At 30.0% G+C, this 16,882-nt stretch overlaps 1 protein-coding gene across 1 annotated transcript; it reads left to right on the top strand.

Moving 5' to 3' along the window:
* The first annotated feature begins 361 nt into the window (after positions 1–361).
* LOC129957474 (uncharacterized) lies at positions 362–13,245 on the top strand. The gene is made up of 7 exons (XM_056069794.1): positions 362–493; positions 2,192–2,243; positions 3,861–4,007; positions 5,565–5,687; positions 6,459–6,518; positions 10,537–10,728; positions 12,960–13,245. The coding sequence occupies exons 1-7, from the start codon at positions 431–433 to the stop codon at positions 13,154–13,156; spliced, it is 834 nt and encodes a 277-aa protein (XP_055925769.1). The 5' UTR covers positions 362–430; the 3' UTR covers positions 13,157–13,245.
* The last annotated feature ends 3,637 nt before the right edge of the window (positions 13,246–16,882 follow it).

Here is a 16,882-nt window from a genome sequence, read left to right as displayed (position 1 = left end):
GACAACAATTGCTCGCAACTGTTAGCCTCATGTGAACCCACCTTAAGGCCAATGCTCAATAATATTGATTCAAAGCATCTGTTTATTAAGAAAACACTCATAATGATAATACCCATAACAAATAATATAAATACAAATCATAGTTTTTTGATGAATTTCAAAATTGCTGATTGAGATAAAGGATTTTTTTATAAGCATATAACTCGTAAAACCTTTTTCAATCAATCAAACAAAATACTCAACAATATAGAAGGTTCATCAATTAGCCGAACAAATCAATCAATCAATTCAAACACCTAATTGTGTCTATAAAAGTTTCATATAAAGCGCTTATGCTATTTTTTCTGTTTTGATTCGGCGAGGAACCGTATCTTTTTTTTATTTTTTAATTGGACGAATTGCAAAACGATTGGATTTTAATTCCTTCATTATGAGACTCTTATTCTTGCATTTTATTAAATCTGCTGAACCATCATATGGTGAATCTCGTCAGGTATTTATTCTTGCAAGTTTCAAATATGCATGCATGTATGTATATCTCGAATATGTGTATAAAAATTGGGGCCTTAAATGTTAATAAATTTTGTTAACACAAATTTGAGTTTCAGTGTGTTCTAAACGGAGTCATGTACTTTACATTCAATAAATTGCGCAAAATAGGCGATAAAAGGAAATTAACAATCTAGTTCTGAGCAAAAGAGACATTTCATTTGCGACTATGAAGGGGCGAAATTATTATTTCTTCGAAAATGGGCTAAAAACTATTGTGTAAATATTTCGATTAAAAACTTAAAAAATGAACCAAAATATTCGCAGGTATTTGTAATGAATTCAAAGACGGACCACATTTATTTTTGGAATGTTTCGATAAGAACCACTAAGAAAATGCATGTTTTTAATCTTTTTCTAAAATTTAATTTTCAAGGACATTTTATTGTTGCACAGTTAATGTTTTATACAAATTTTTTCCATTACAAATATATTTGTATATTATATGTAAATAAATTGTATTTGTATATTCAAATTAAATTTACATTAATAAATTTGCTCCATTTATTCAATTCCATGAATCTTATTTATAAAATCTAATGTAGAAACGATGTGTTGGTTTTTGGAGCCTGTCGGTCATGTTAGGTCTTCAAGAGCCCGCAATCTCGGAGTTAATCGATTGAATGGATGAATAAACTTGCACCTGAAATAAATTTATTAGTGTTTTTGTATGTTAGTAACAATTAAATAAGCTGAAATGGATTGGGCTGAAAATATGTATGATTGAAATACTTCAGGAATGCATAGCATCTAATTAAAGTGGATACGAGTGTAATTAATCACGTCTTTGCAGGATAAACCACAGGTTTGAATCTTAATTAAAATTTAAACTTCTCAGTGCAGGATATAATTTATAGTGTACATTGCAGAATTTTAATTTCTAAGTTTAAAACTAATTTTAATTCATTAAAATGAATGGAATGGAATTTAATTTCAATGGAAATCATTTTATTTAGAGATTAGATAAAGGTACTAGCAATTTAATCGTCAACAACATTTTAAACAGAACCTAGTTATGTTTCTATTTTTATTTCAAAAATTGTTTTTCCTTTAACTATTTACTCGAATTTTAAGTCGACAGGCATCTTCTCAATCGAATTATTCAAAAACTTAACTTGTATCTGAAGTATAAAGCCTAATTTTAATCAGAACATTAATAAACAAAAACGTTGATGAAAACCAATTTATTGATACTTGCTGACAATTCGAGGTTATTCGATGACTGATATTATGCAAGACAGTTTGTAGAATAGATGGTAATTATTCGGTTAGATCTATTTCTAAAAGATTTTTTAATATTGTTTAACAAAATTTCAAAATGTCGACAAATATCGATCACTGTTTAACAAAATTTCAAAATGTCGACAAATATCGATCACTGTTTTACGAAATGTCGATCACTGTTTTACGAAATGTCGATCACTGTTTTACGAAATGTCGATCACTGTTTTACGAAATTCTTGGGTGTACACAAATGAATGGCAATGTTCTGGATAACGTTCTGTAGCCATTATAAAAAGCGTGTTACGTGCAAATCACTATTCGCCTCAAGAATTATGTGAAATATAAGTATGAATTAAAATCAGGTGTCTCCTGATGCTACCATAAAATTTATATACCTTTGTCTGACTTTCCTTTTCAGATATCGCCAAATACTGGTGAATATGATCAATCTTCGGCAGACTTAAAGGCCGGTGAGTATTTTTCTTTAATATGAAAATCTTGCCGCAATCAAACTGATATAGTGGGAATATTTTAAGTAACAGAGCTTTGGTGATTCAAATTTGACCTGGAATGAGCAGGCAAGGAGAAATCCGGTATGATGATTTTTGCCAGTGTGCTTCTTTGAATGTTGTCCTATGAATTCCTCTAAACATACTGACAGTTTAATAATAATTTTTAAATAGAGAAAATATTAGTGGAATCCATATTCACAATCAAACGTATAAGTCGTGTATGAGGCTGAGTGCTTGTCACGTAGAACAGTTTTCAACAATGCTGCGATTCTAAAATCGGAATTCAGTATTCAGATTTATTGTATCTAGGGAAAAAAACTTTGCTATTTCACTATGCCGCAAACATTTGCTAAGGTCTGTACTATATACTTATAGAGGCTAAGGAACATTTGCTTCAAATTTTATTAAATTTTGTTAAGGACCATGGAATTATGCAAGATACAAATTCAATTTTAATATGTAACTTATCTTGTCTCTTCAGAAAATTCTGGTGACGTTAGAAACTAGTAGACTGTTTCCAAATATCCAGCAGTTTGCTTGTGTTGTGCAATCTTGGGGTACTCGGTATTTAAGAGAAAAAAATAATACACTATGGTCCGTCTTGAAAGACTTAAAATTAACAGTGCTCCAAGCTATGTATCTAAATTTGATTTCAGCATACAAAGACAATATATATATTAAGATTGTGCTATATGCTTACCCACCTAATTGTAATTTTGGCAAGAAAAATATTTACATTAAATAAAATGATTTAAATACAGTTTTTCTCAATTCCTGGTTCCATTTCAAGTATTCATTATCATATTTGTGCAGTGTTTTAGTCCTATATAATTAGTGGTGGAAACTGTTTGCAGGAAGAAATTTTTCCCGTGTCTCGTATTAACAGATTATTTAAAGAAGTCCCCAGCCCTCAAAGGAGCCTATTTACAGTATAGTTCCTGAAGTAATAAGCAGATACACCTCCCTAAATATTTTCTTCGTTGGTTCATGAACTTCTTAAGTTTCTAGATGTAAAATACAAGTTACCATATGAACTATTATTATGGTGAAAATTTTGTCATTATAAAAATTGATTAAATTATGTTTCGCTTTGAAAAATTTAACAAATTAACTTTATAATTTTGAATCTGTCATTTTTTTATACAAGAAACTACTTATTTAGCCAATAGGAATGGTAAAAATTAAGTATTTTTTGAAAAATCTAATGGCATTTCTCAAACATCAGTTCGCGAATCCATTTCCAAGTTTCTTTGAAGTATTCATGAATGCAGACATAATCTGCAAGTGCATTTTGATCAAAGTGGCAACTTTGTGCTTGAATCGTCTTGTATAATGTTAGCTAATTCAATGAAGAGTATTTCGAAAATTTTGTCAAGATTATTTTAGTCGATGGTTTGGTGAAAGTTTTTATTAATGTAAAATAAGTGACAAGTATAATTTTCCTTATTTTTAACTTGGATAACTCCCTTAATTACACAATAGACCATCAACATTTTCTTTATAAAAATATTTTTCAAAAATATTATCTTTGTTTAGTTTCAGAATTATCCGCAGTTAATCAAATATTTTTTCTAGATAATCCTATAAAAAATGCAACCAATCTAAGTTTTATTGGACCGTCTTGGAAATTGCCAGCTGCTGCTTCAACAAAAGCTGAAAATAAAGATGATGCAAGGATTACCGCCGATAAAACTAGTTTTCCAACAAATGATTGTAATATCGGTAAGGATAAAAAAGTTTTAAGCAGATTTTTTAAGCCAAGAAATAAATTGAGTCAAAATGGTTTTTATTAACAAGATGATAATATTGATAGGAATTTAACTGCATTACACTTAGACTATAAAAAGAAAGCAAATATATATATATATATATATCCTCTTCTTATAAATCCTCCCATTCTACCTCATTACAGGTTGATATTAGTTAATTCATGATCTTAATAGGAATAGGCTATTCTAGGTTTAAATGCAGTAACTACTATTGAAAAAATAACTAAATTTGGAAAAATATTGCAATGTTTCAATATGTATTTTACTACGGAATGCTCATTTCACACACCTATATTCAGTCTAAGTACTTGTTGAGGTGATGTTTCGCAATCGATATTTTAATCGCTATAATGCTCTGGACTCGTACAGTTTTGTACAGACATGTATTCTCGTTCGAGTACATTATTTTATCTCATTTATTACTATACGTATTCCCAGATATTGACATAGGTAATAGATAAAAATTTTAATTCCAGACTTGGAGCGACATCTGATAATGAACTTCTAAAATTTAATCTTAGAATTATTTGAGAATAACGGATTCCATAATGTTTATAATAACTTATAAAAACTTATTTCTTGTTTAATTATTTTCTGTTTTTTTTTCCTTTTTTAGTTTTTTATTAAGATTGATTTTAAATATTTTTTATTCAGCTTATTATTTATTCATGGCAATTAATTGGTTTTTAATATGAAGAAACAGAAGGCTTTTTAATTTACAAAGAAAAAAAACCTATCAAGTATGGCATCAGTTCTGTTTCCAAATTTAAAAAAGTTAATTTAACTTTTACAGTGAAATTTCAAAGAAACTGAAATTTACTCATAAGCAGGGTTTTCGTTTCTTTTAGTCCCGAAACGCTAAATAAGAATACAGGTTAAATAGAAATAAAATTTTTATATTTTGAGACATGAAGAGGAAATACAAGATCAAATTCTTTGAAGCCGATCCATTTTTAAGTTTCTCAGTGAAAATATAACTTTTAAAATTTAGTTACAATTTAAACAACTTAAAAATTTGATTTTATAATCAGCGCCATCTAGTAAGTAATTTGGGTAATTGAATTTAATATTCCATTATTTTTGTTGTAATGAGTTGCAATATTTGAGGTCTGAAAATAAAAATAATAAATTAAGCGTTGTATCTTTAACATTAAAATGCACAATTTTTAAATTGTGCATGTCAAAAAGGAAATTTTAAGTCTGACGCATGGTCACGATGAAGAGGAATTAAACTACAATGTATGTCATAAAGAAATTTTGAAATATTAAATTCATCGTGATTAAATTAGTTTTCTTGCATCTCTGATTTTGTTGCTAAGATATTTACATGTTTTATAAAAGAATGTTACAGTTTAATATAAAATAGGCTTTTTAAAATTTTATTATTAAAGACGTAAATCTCATAGAATTTAATGATATTAGAGAATACATTTTTTTTTTCTAGAAATTAGTACAGATTTTCAAATCTAGAAAATACACATACTCAACTGAACTTATTTTTTTCTTTCAGACGAAATGCCAGAATTTGGCAGAGAGTTTAAATGCTTTCTTCGTCTGTTTGTTCGAGGTGAGCTAGAAGTCTTCCAACGTTCAGATGGACAGATCGAATTCAAACAAAAGAAATTTCAGAGCAGTGAGTAAAACTGTATAAATAGATATTTTAAAAGGTCTGTGGTATTCCATAATTTTAATAGACAATGTATTTGAAATTTTCGAATTACGATAATTAAAAAAAAAAAAGTTGTTATAGGTTTGTTTTTTTTGTAAAAACATAATTTTAAACGTGTTAAGAAATCAAATCACTAAAATAATTTTTTTGCTATCATATTAAGTGTTAAAATTAGGCATTCGAATGTTTTCCAAATTCAAAAAGCGTTCATTCGTATTGAAGAATGACATTCGATAAACAATATGCAGACTAACAACTTGATTAGTGTTTATAATTGTCAGCCCTTTCAAAGGTAATTAAACAAAGGCGCATCGACTATATGGTAAGGAATCCATTTTAATTTTTGTGGCCTTTCAGCTTCAAAGATTTATCATGCACTATATCGACTTAAAACGTATTAAATCTCGTGCTCACTCTTATATCCTCCCCCATAATGGAATGAAATTTTATAGAAATAGAACACATTGCGTTTTTATCACTGGTAAAACATTCGATTTTTTTTATTTAGTGATTAAATTATTAATTGGTAATATGCAATATTTTTAGTTTAAAATGATTACCAAACAAAATCAAAAAAAATTCTATTACTATTGATTTGGGAAGAAGTTGGATAAGTGTTCTTAGAAAATAACGAATTCACTGATTTTAAATTAAATAAAATCCTCCATATGCTTTGCCTTTGAGAATGTTTCTTTTATGCAATGCCTTGAATAAAATTATTTCGAATTTCTTTAGTTGGTGATTATCTGCTTCTGATCCTTGTGATGATGGGGGCAGTTTCTACTCTTGCTGTCGGTAAGAACGCTTCTAGATACTAAAACTTTACATTTCACTTTAAACTATATTCTATTGATTACTTTAAAGTAAACTGAGTCTTTAATATCCGAATTCACTGAAAATAAGACAAAATCAATGTAACGATTGTATAAAAATGCGATGCAAACAGCCTTCTTCTGAGATTTGTAAGAAAGTCTGAAAAAATGGGTATACATTTATTAGCAATGAAATGCATTTGTCAATGTTCCGCTTTGGCTTCCCGTTCCTTTATTCTTCAAAGTAATTTCATTCGAGTAATAAAAAAAACATCACCCGACATATCTACAAGTTCTGGGACACAATCTTAAGTGCATTTCTTGGTATCCTCACTGGAATTTGTATCAATATAATGGCAATGCATTTCCGACTTTTAAAGTTCTTTCGAGCTACTTACTGTTCATTCTCAGATTCTAAAACTCTCCGAACTTTTGCGCATGCGTCAGATTGCGTTTGCTTAATCAAAAAGGAAAAGACAGATGAAAAGATGAGATGTTTACATTTGACAATAAGAGAACTCGGATTATTCACGGTGATAGACCTAAAAATACCGAATCGTATATTGTCATAAAATAATACTGGCTTAATATATAAAAACGAATGTTTGTTGGTTTGTATTGTACGAGCTGCCGCACTGTTCATCCGATTACAATAAAACGTATTGCTTGCACTTGCGAGAAGGTTATAGGCATAGTATAGTTATATCTAAAGTCAAAAAAATTGAATGGATATTATTTATATTTCTCCTTTCTATATCATTCAATTTCAATGAATGTATTCATTGTCGATAAGAAAATATCATTCTTTCTATTATTGATATTTAAACAAGATAGCTATTTCAAACGATATTTCCAAAATTATTTCTTCTGCGGCAGCAATGCGTCGGGTACCAACTAAATATTTTAAACATACTTTTATTTACTGCAAGGGTTCTAAAGCATTAAATTCTGATGAATAAATGAAAGATTTCTGATCTTAACATTTGATATTCTCACTTTTACATTTTTTTTTTGTTACAAAACTTTTGTAATTGAATTTTTGGTAACCTTTTGAGAGTAATAACGATAGATAATTTCGGTCACATTTAATGATATTATATAAAATATCCTTTGTGCCACTTCTGAAGTTCTATAAGTTCGCAGATTTTTATTATAATATTTTACTTAAATGCAGAAATGACACCAAAACAAAATAATGAATATCATTTTGATATATACTAATCATAATAATTCAAATAAAACTTTCGTATTAATATAATTACGGTTATAATTGGAAATAAAAGAAATCAAGTGAAAAAACATACTAAAAAAAGTATTGAGACGCTTCCCGACAAAATAACAAAAATAATGCTAACTTAAAAAATATCTTGCTCGACCGCCCTTGCTTATTATGACCTACTTCGCATGGATTGGATCAGTTTTTTTGCAAAATGATTTATTGATTTTGGCTCACTCTTTACCAAATGTTTTCTTAAATCCTGCTTGTTGAAAATTTGAAATTCATACAATTTTTGCTGAAAATACTCTTGCGCATATTCAATGGGATTAAAGTCTAAACTTTGTGCAGGTATCTTAATAACACTAGGGATCCATAACTTGCAAATATCAGCAGCAAGTTTCGTGTCATTATCGTGAACAGTTTAAATTTTGAAATTAATGTACAGTTTGTCTTGAGACTCCAAATTGCTCACACTTAGCTTTAAATTTCGCTCGAGAATGTCAAGATAGACATATTTACAGTACACTCCCGATTATCCGCGGAATTGGGTGGCACGGCCGCCGCGGATAACAAAAATCGCGGATAATCCGAAAAAAGCTAAAAGCGGGTATAGCAAAAAAGAAAACAGTCATTCCAACTTTGAAAAATCGTTTTATGTACAATTAAACGTAAAATAAACATCAGGAAATGTTTAACTAACGCTTAATATTTTAGTATATCACTCAAAACTAACCTAAAATGCATTTTGTTAATGAAAACAGAAAAGTGCTTTCTACTTACGAGAGGCGTCAAGGATACACAGAAAAATTAATACATATGTACTGTTTTAATGCTGTAATGTATTATGTAATTACAAAAGCATAACTGTAAAATTGCACCTTTTTGAAAAAATCAGTCAAAAAAAAAAAAAAAAAAAAAAAACTTTGTGCGGCAGGCGTGGATAATCCGCACCGCGGATAATCGGGAGTCTACTGTATTCATTGTATTGTGGGAGCTGCTGACAGATCTCGTATCCTGTATAGCGCCATGCTGGCCATGCTGCGTCACGTCATTAATCACGTGATGCTTTCCCGCCATTATTGGCAGACGAGAGTTGGGCAGTGAGTCTGTAAGACGTACAGCTCACGCACATGTATCTTTATGTTTTATGTTAGTATAGTAATGTTTTGTCCTTTAATTATAATAAATATATTTTCGAGTTAATGCTGGTCGTTGCCTCTCTCCTCAGTATCAACAATCAAATGCAAGTTCCCGACACCAGTGTTGACCATACAAAACCCGACTATTTGATTGCCACCTCCATATTTGATAATAGGCAGTACATTTTTGGCATGCATTGCTGTTTTTGATTTCCGCCAAACTTTTTGCTTGCCATCCGATCCTAAAATGTCATATCTGCTTTCATAAACAAACATGACGTTTTACTGAAATTCTTTTGGCTGCTTTACATATATTTTAGCAAATGCCAGTCTAGCATGTCGATTTGATTTGCTGATGTAGGACTTTCTTTGACGTACTATGCCATGATATTTGTTTTCTTAAAACATTTCCAACAGTTTCAGGATTTGTAGATTTTCCGAACTTAATTTTACATTGCAGAGTCAATTTTACTTCCCTAGTTTTTGAATTAAAATAAATTTGTTTCGTAATCTACCTCGCCTCACTTTCATTAAGTGTCCTTGGAAGTCCTGATCTTTGATTGTTTTCAATACCATTTCTGCTTTTGAATCTCTAAGTAATGTTAAAAATAGTAGACATTCAGTTTCAAGATATGTATTATACAGCGAACTAATATTCCATTTTTCCAATGGCGTATTATAATATTTCACATATCAACCAACATATTTTTGTTTCTCGCCATTTTTTTTTTTCTTTAAGAAATCTTATCTATTGATATTTTTGTTTAAAATTATTGTCTAAAAATGTGGTAGTAAATTCAATTCTATTGATGTGCTATATGTTTGTTGAATTTCTTATTTCAAAAGTGTCCCAATACTTTTTTGATTTCTATTTGCCTTTGAATTATATTTGAAAAGCTAGATCAAATTATAATTTTAAAATGCCAATAAAATTTTCCTTACAATTTTGTACAAATGTTAAAATATTCCTAGCTTCATTTTCTTTTCATTTTAATGTGATAAATATTTATAAATAGCTTTATAGTTATTTATACCAAGTGTTCCAGCACTTTTTTGAGTGACTGTACATATTTTAGAACAATAGACTCGAATGAAAAAAAATTAACCTCACGTTTCAATTTTAATAGATAATATAAGTAATTATACATGTTTATGCACTTTTTAATTTTGCTTCGAGTTTATAAGATGGAAATTTGTAATTGATTTTTATTCATCTTTTATTATACTAGAGTTTAGAAATTCAGTGTTCATTCTTGATGGTAGATGATTAAATGAATCTTGATTTCTTTGAAGAGGCGCCACTAGGTTGAGAATTTAGTTTCTATAGTCTTAGTAGTACTTTAGTATCTTAATTTAAATAATGAATTATAAATTCAAGAACTATTGTAACTGAAATGATTAAAACTAGAGAATACTGTACAGATTTTTCGCCAATATCTGGTAAACTGTGCAAATATTTGAACTCATCGAATATTAACATAAGAATACAGTTAGGTAATCACATTTGATAATTTTATCATGCATAAAAGATTGCAGTTTGGCTTAGTCAAAATGATTCTACGTCATAAAACACAAATGTTTTTCATTAAATTTGTTTACAAGTTATTTGTTTTTTAGAATATTTTTGATGGATTACTTTTCAGGTTCGTATTATATCAACCGTTGTCCCGCAAACTGGCTTCTGCCGTATCTCGTTCTTTTAATAGGATTAATGGGAACAATTTTCACGTTTTATATCATTTCAAATCTACGTGGAGGGTACTTTAAAAATCCTGAAAAAGTGGAAATTGTGGGAAAACTATTTTACTGGTACCTAGGGATGGCTCTACTGATTGGTAGGTATTAAATTTCTCTCAAGTTATTATTTAACAAGATTTAATTCTTATTTGTAAAGATAAAATTTCGAAATGGATATCTCAATCACTTCCATATTTTGAAATTTTTTAGACATAGATGTTTAGTTCACAATACTTTTTAACATGTTCTGAAGTTGATTATAAGTTATTTTATTAATTTTAATTAATGATAATTGCATGTGAAATGCGCCATCTGGTTGTAAATCTATGAAAGAAAATGTCAAGATTCCATAGTATTCATAATGGATTATGAAATGTATTAGTAAATAAAAAGTAAAAGATTTTAAAAGCTTTTTTCTTATTTTAAATTTGATACTTTATAAGAAAGTATTTGAAAGTTAAAAACAAACATAAAAGCGGTAGCCAATGAAAACCGTGTTATAATGTATTAAACTACAATGAATATTATCAGAAAGAAGTTCTTAAACATTAATTGCTACTAATAACATAGATATGTGTATGTTAGTTTTCTACAAGCTAGACCATTTGAACTAAAATTACCAAACATGGCACATTGAGAGGTGGAAATGTGCACTTCCTAGCGACTTTATAAAATTAAGAACTAATTGATATGTTGAAATTTTTCTATCGTAACTTCTAAAAATATTATAGCACAAAAAATTATTTTTTAATATCTGAAATGTCACAATATTAACTTTTTAATGATACTTATTTAATATTCTTGCAAATTTTTCCTAAAACTTTGCAATTATTTTTTGCCAGACTCAAAAGATTACATTGCTGTTCTGATATTCAAATCTTTTTTATTGTTTCTTCAAATATTTGACAGTTGGATTACCTGTCTTTGTTGAAAGACATAGAATAAAGATTTTATTTAATATCTGTGAAGTTAACAGAACGAATAAAAACAGTGGAACTGCAATATCGCGAATTTTAGCAGATAGATGAACCGAACATTCACGTTTAATATAGCACTGTCATGGAATTGATCTTCATTACAAAGATCCATGTACGCAATGAACAGAACATATGCAAGACAATTAAAATAGCATGGTTTTAATGTCTGAAATCGCTGACATGAAGTTATATTTCAACGATTTAATTGAAATTAAATATAACCAGCGAACCGGAATACATAGTTACTGTAATACAGATTAAAATCTGTATGCATGTTCCACCTTGTGACCTAACAGATAGTCATATACAGAAGCTGCAAAAAGTATTCGTACACTTTTAAAATGTGAAAAAAGGAATGCGGTCTGGAAGTGAATTTGAATATAAAAATATATATTTTTTTCATTCATTTTAAAATGATTCTGGGAAAAAAAGATTTTATTTTTAATAAAAAGGAAAATTTAAGAAGACAGATAAAATGCTTTACATAGAAAAATTTTCGGATAAATTTAACTAAAATTGTCGTCTGCTCTTTTTTTATTTTTGCATTTTGGTGCCATTTAAAAAATCGTTTGGCTTTAATCTTTTTTCTGTTTTATTTATTTTAGAATGGTTAGTAGTATCAAAGAAAAATAAAATTCAAAAAGTGATCACTTTTCATCATAGTTGTTTATTAATTCGGAAAATCTCTAAACTGATAAATTTACTTCATTTTACAATTCAGAATGTTATAAAATGTTTTTAAAAAATTGAATAGAAAACAAGGTAAAAAATACCTGTTTAGCAATATGTATGCAATAAGAGATATATACTCAAAACTTTGTGAAAAATCATCGTTTGATGCTGTAGAAATTTCATCAGATTTCATCGATTTTTTCTATAATTTCATTTGAAAGTGTTCGACGAATGCTCAAATCAACACTCAATAAACATTCATGTAGGATTATTTTTATTAGAGCAAAAAAATAGAATGCTTGGTCTTTCCTTCATGAAATTAACAATGAATAAGCCTAAAATATATTGGAATTGAATCAAAATGTATTGGATACCAATTTTTTTTTAATCGGTGTAATATTTGAAATGCATTCTGTTAAAAATACAGAATGCATGACCCATTTCCTTCAATATGTTATAGAAGTTAGCACAACATGCACCTTAATACACAAATATACAACAAAGAAAAATCCAGAAAAAACACTTCTACTCGGTTTACTACTTCAGTAAAGATGAGTTTTAAAGTCACAGCATGAGCATATAGTTTCTCGCAGCTTTCTTATTAACACGCAATTTGTTTTCTTAAATTTTCTTAAATTATTTTGAAAAAAATCAATATACTATTTTTTCTGTATTTTCAGAAATCCTCCAGTTTTTCCACATGTCTGTTTCTTTTGATGTTTCATCAGAGAATTATTGCAACGAGTGGTTTTATTTCTATGCCGGTTTCCTGAATATGATTTCAATTGCATCGTTCAATATTTTAGCTTTGACAAAAATTATCCAACTATTATGGCTATACTTGAACTTCACTCGCAAGAATTCACAGCGAACTTGAGCTTTAAGCCAACATCTGACTTTGTTACTTTTTTTACGATTGTTCAAAAACTGTGCTTATTTTGATAAAGGAATGACTTCAATAAACATTTTTGCAACTTATGTACATTTTTTTGCTATATAATTATCGTGTGCATGTTACATAATTATTATAATTGCATACTTTTTCAAAAATTCGTAACCTTGTTTTATATTTGTAAAAATAGTTTTGCAAGCGACAATTCATTTTCTTCTGTCATAAGGTATTCAGATTTTGAAAAATGGTACTTTATTGATTAGAGAATATTTTTTCTTTAGAATTTATCTGGTAATGGATGTATGATTTTTCCAGAATAAGGAGCGCCACCTTGTGGTAAATTTCGGAAAAATTGATTTCGAAATTCCAGAATATTTATAATAACGAACTATAAAACGTATTTAAGGCTTAATAGGAAAAAAATTAATTAGTCCATCTGTTAATAAATTAATATTTCAAAAATATTTAAATTTTAACAAATCGTTTATAATTCTTCCATAAACATTATAATTCGATACAGAACTTGCATACAATCGATAAATACTACTCTACCAATAAGTATTTGGACACCCAAGCAATTGAGGATATCTGCGGTCCTGATCTTCGTCACGCCTTCTGTACTTAAATATGGTGTCGAGCACAGCATTTGCATTAGTTGCATGCAAAATGCCATAAAATTAAGAATTGTGTGTCTTTGAGAAAGGTGTAATTGTCGATTAACATAGAAATGGCAGATCCTTAGTGGACATATCTAGTGAGTTAAACACTCCAAAATCGACAGTGGCTTTTGTGATTAAGAAGTGGAAAGTGAGTGGCAATTATCAGAATGTGCTTCGACCAGGCAAACTCGCGAAACTAAGGGATAGAAACCGACCAGTGCTGCTCAAAGAAATACGGGGAAAAATGCATCAAACCGGTAGCCAGCACACTCATGGAGTTCCAACAAGAATCTGAGACTGCCGGTTTTGATTACAAAAACCAACCACGCTGCTCGGTTGAGGTGGTGCAAAGCACATCGAAAGTGTGTGTAAACAGGTTTTCTTGAGTGATGAATCAAGATTCAATCTCTACCAGTCGGATGGCAAAGTCTGGGTTTAGTGTATGCATGGAGGACGGCCTTTTGCCAGAATGCACTGGCCCTACAATAGTTTGGCGAAGGTAGAATTATGGTCTGGGGATGTTTTTCGTGGCATAGATTGGAACCTTGATCCCAATTCATGGTAATCTAAACTCCTACTCCACTTCTCTAGACAACAATGTGTTTACAAAGCTGTGGTAACTTTACGGGTTTGTTCATTGTTATTAACATAATGACAACTCTACTTGTTATGTTGCGAGGTCCACCATGAATAAGTATCATGACAACGGGGTGAAATTACTGGTGTGCCCAGAATCTAGACTTGAATCCTACAGAAAAAAAACCTTTGTCAAGAGTTGGATCGCCAAATTAAGGGGTGCAGCAATTGTACAAAATTGGTGAAAGAACTTGTGTGTTTTCTCCAAGCCGAGTGGAAAAAATTAGGGCATATACAACAAAGAAAAATCCAGAAAAAACACTTCTACTCGGTTTACTACTTCAGTAAAGATGAGTTTTAAAGTCACAACATGAGCATATAGTTTCTCGAAGCTTTCTTATTAACATTATTCAGAGAGTTACGACTATAATTACCTCAAGTGGATGCTCTAACAACTATTGAATATGCATATATTGTGTTTATCGTTCTTATCGCTGGTGTCCAATTACTTATTGGTAGATAGTGTATTGAAATATTCCATAGATTCAACTAAATCGTAATAACACTTTTATAACAGAAAATATCATTTAATGAGATAAGCTTCTAAATACTTTGTTTTATTTTTTTAAGTTGTATTCTGAAATTGTTTTACCACTTCGTTATGTATCTTGAATGGTTCTGAAACAATCCGATCTCTTAAACCACACATAAACAACGCTTTAAAGAAATTAAATATTTGGTTATATTTAAAAAAAACATGAAATACAGTCGAAGGAGCCTACTGCTTTCACTTTCACTATGCAGAACCACGTAATAAGTAATCTCAATGCCATGGCAATACTCATATTACCGTTAAATCCATATGTTAAGTGCATCGGGTTCAAAAACTCCAAGGCACATTCCTGAAATCGGCAAATCGAGCATATTGATTTGCGAACAATCAATATTGAAGATAGAATGCGATGCTATTGGCTTTTTGTCATGTCTAAAGAGAGATAAAGTAGTAAGCCTCGTTAAATTACTGCTGAGACGGTTTGTAAATTTTCCATATATTTTTCTTTAAGACAGTTGAGTTCAAAGCAGCACATCAATTTATAGATAATTCATGAATGGTTCATCAGATATATTCATTCCAAAATATTCGAATATTTTTTTTTTCATTTCATAGCATGATGTAGCGCCATCTATTTTTCCTTTTATTTATCATATTTTCTGAAATCCATTCAGGGTCTTTAGCCTCACATGATCTTCTGAAAAACTCCAAAATATCTGCAAGTGATGCCTAGCTTAACCTTTTTAGTGCTGATCAGTATTGTAAGTGCGCAAAGAATACCGGACCAGTTTCACTAATTTGCTGATTCGAGTAAAAGTTCGTATAAAACAAAAGAATATTAATGCAATGCAGTCAGTGGGCGTGGTCTCCTTGAAATTTTCTCACATATTCTCTAATTAATCCTTCCCCCATCTTCCTTCCACATAAAATTGTTGACCCTGGGTAAGCCTGCGAATACCTTGCAAGGCATTGGTGAAAATAATTGGGAAATATAAATCGTTGCCATGAATTTAGCGTTTTACTACATTTATCTTGAGAATATGTATTTTGACGCCTTTTTTGCCAACTGATCGACACCAAAATTTGATCATTTGAACTACAATTGTAGTCGGAAGATAATATTTTGAATGTCAGAGATTCAAATCGTTGCATTTACATGTACTCAAAAGTACAGACGGAAAGACAATCGGCCGTCTGACAGATATGGTTCAAAATTTTATACGAATCTTAATATTAGATATTAAATTTGTGATCAGATTTTATTTATGTATCTCTTTGCTTTTTGTAACTATTGAATTTACTTGTTCTCGAAAAAGTAGACAGATTTCTTGTAAATGGATTTCTTTCATAGATAGAAATCCACAAATTTGGTCGTAAACCAATGTATCAAATTTCAGCAGATTATTTCAATACGTTTTTGAATTGTCATGTTCATAGGTAAAAAAGACATAATAGCAAAAATGTAATTTTCATACCGAGGAGGTTTGAAACCTGGAAATACGTCGAAATATTGAGATCGAATTTTAGGACGCTTACAATACTTCCTCCATACAAGAAGATAAATAAAGAAAGAATGTCCTAATAGTAAATCCATTTCAATATTTGCTGAAAAGTAAAGCGCCATCGCATATCCATTGATATATTATTGTCCTAGGCATTGTAATGAATAGCTTATAAGCCAGTTAACAGCTACGCTACACGAGCAATTGCTTTTGTATTGTGGTTATGTTACTCGGCTACGAACCACAAGGTCCCAGGCTCTATCCTCGCTCAATTCAATCCGCCACATTGGTGACCTCGGACGACGAACCTTCAACCTTCATATAGCTGTTGTGGCGCCATCTACCCGCAACCAAAGTCGTCAGATTCACTTGACGCTGTTAACTGGCTTATAAGCTATTCACTACAACACTTTTCAATAGT

This window comes from Argiope bruennichi, chromosome 11 (genome assembly GCF_947563725.1).
Source record: "Argiope bruennichi chromosome 11, qqArgBrue1.1, whole genome shotgun sequence".
Classification (NCBI taxonomy): Eukaryota; Metazoa; Arthropoda; class Arachnida; order Araneae; family Araneidae; genus Argiope; species Argiope bruennichi.
The sequence above is the reverse complement of the archived record's forward strand: the minus strand, read 5'-3'. Positions and strand labels throughout refer to the sequence as shown.

Excerpts from the sequence above, each read along its gene's own strand:
- LOC129957474 (XM_056069794.1), top strand. The coding sequence starts at position 431 with ATGAGACTCTTATTCTTGCATTTTATTAAATCTGCTGAACCATCATAT. Across the intron at positions 4,008-5,564 it reads AACAAATGATTGTAATATCG|ACGAAATGCCAGAATTTGGC; the intron begins GTAAGGATAAAA and ends TTTTTCTTTCAG. Across the intron at positions 6,519-10,536 it reads AGTTTCTACTCTTGCTGTCG|GTTCGTATTATATCAACCGT; the intron begins GTAAGAACGCTT and ends ATTACTTTTCAG.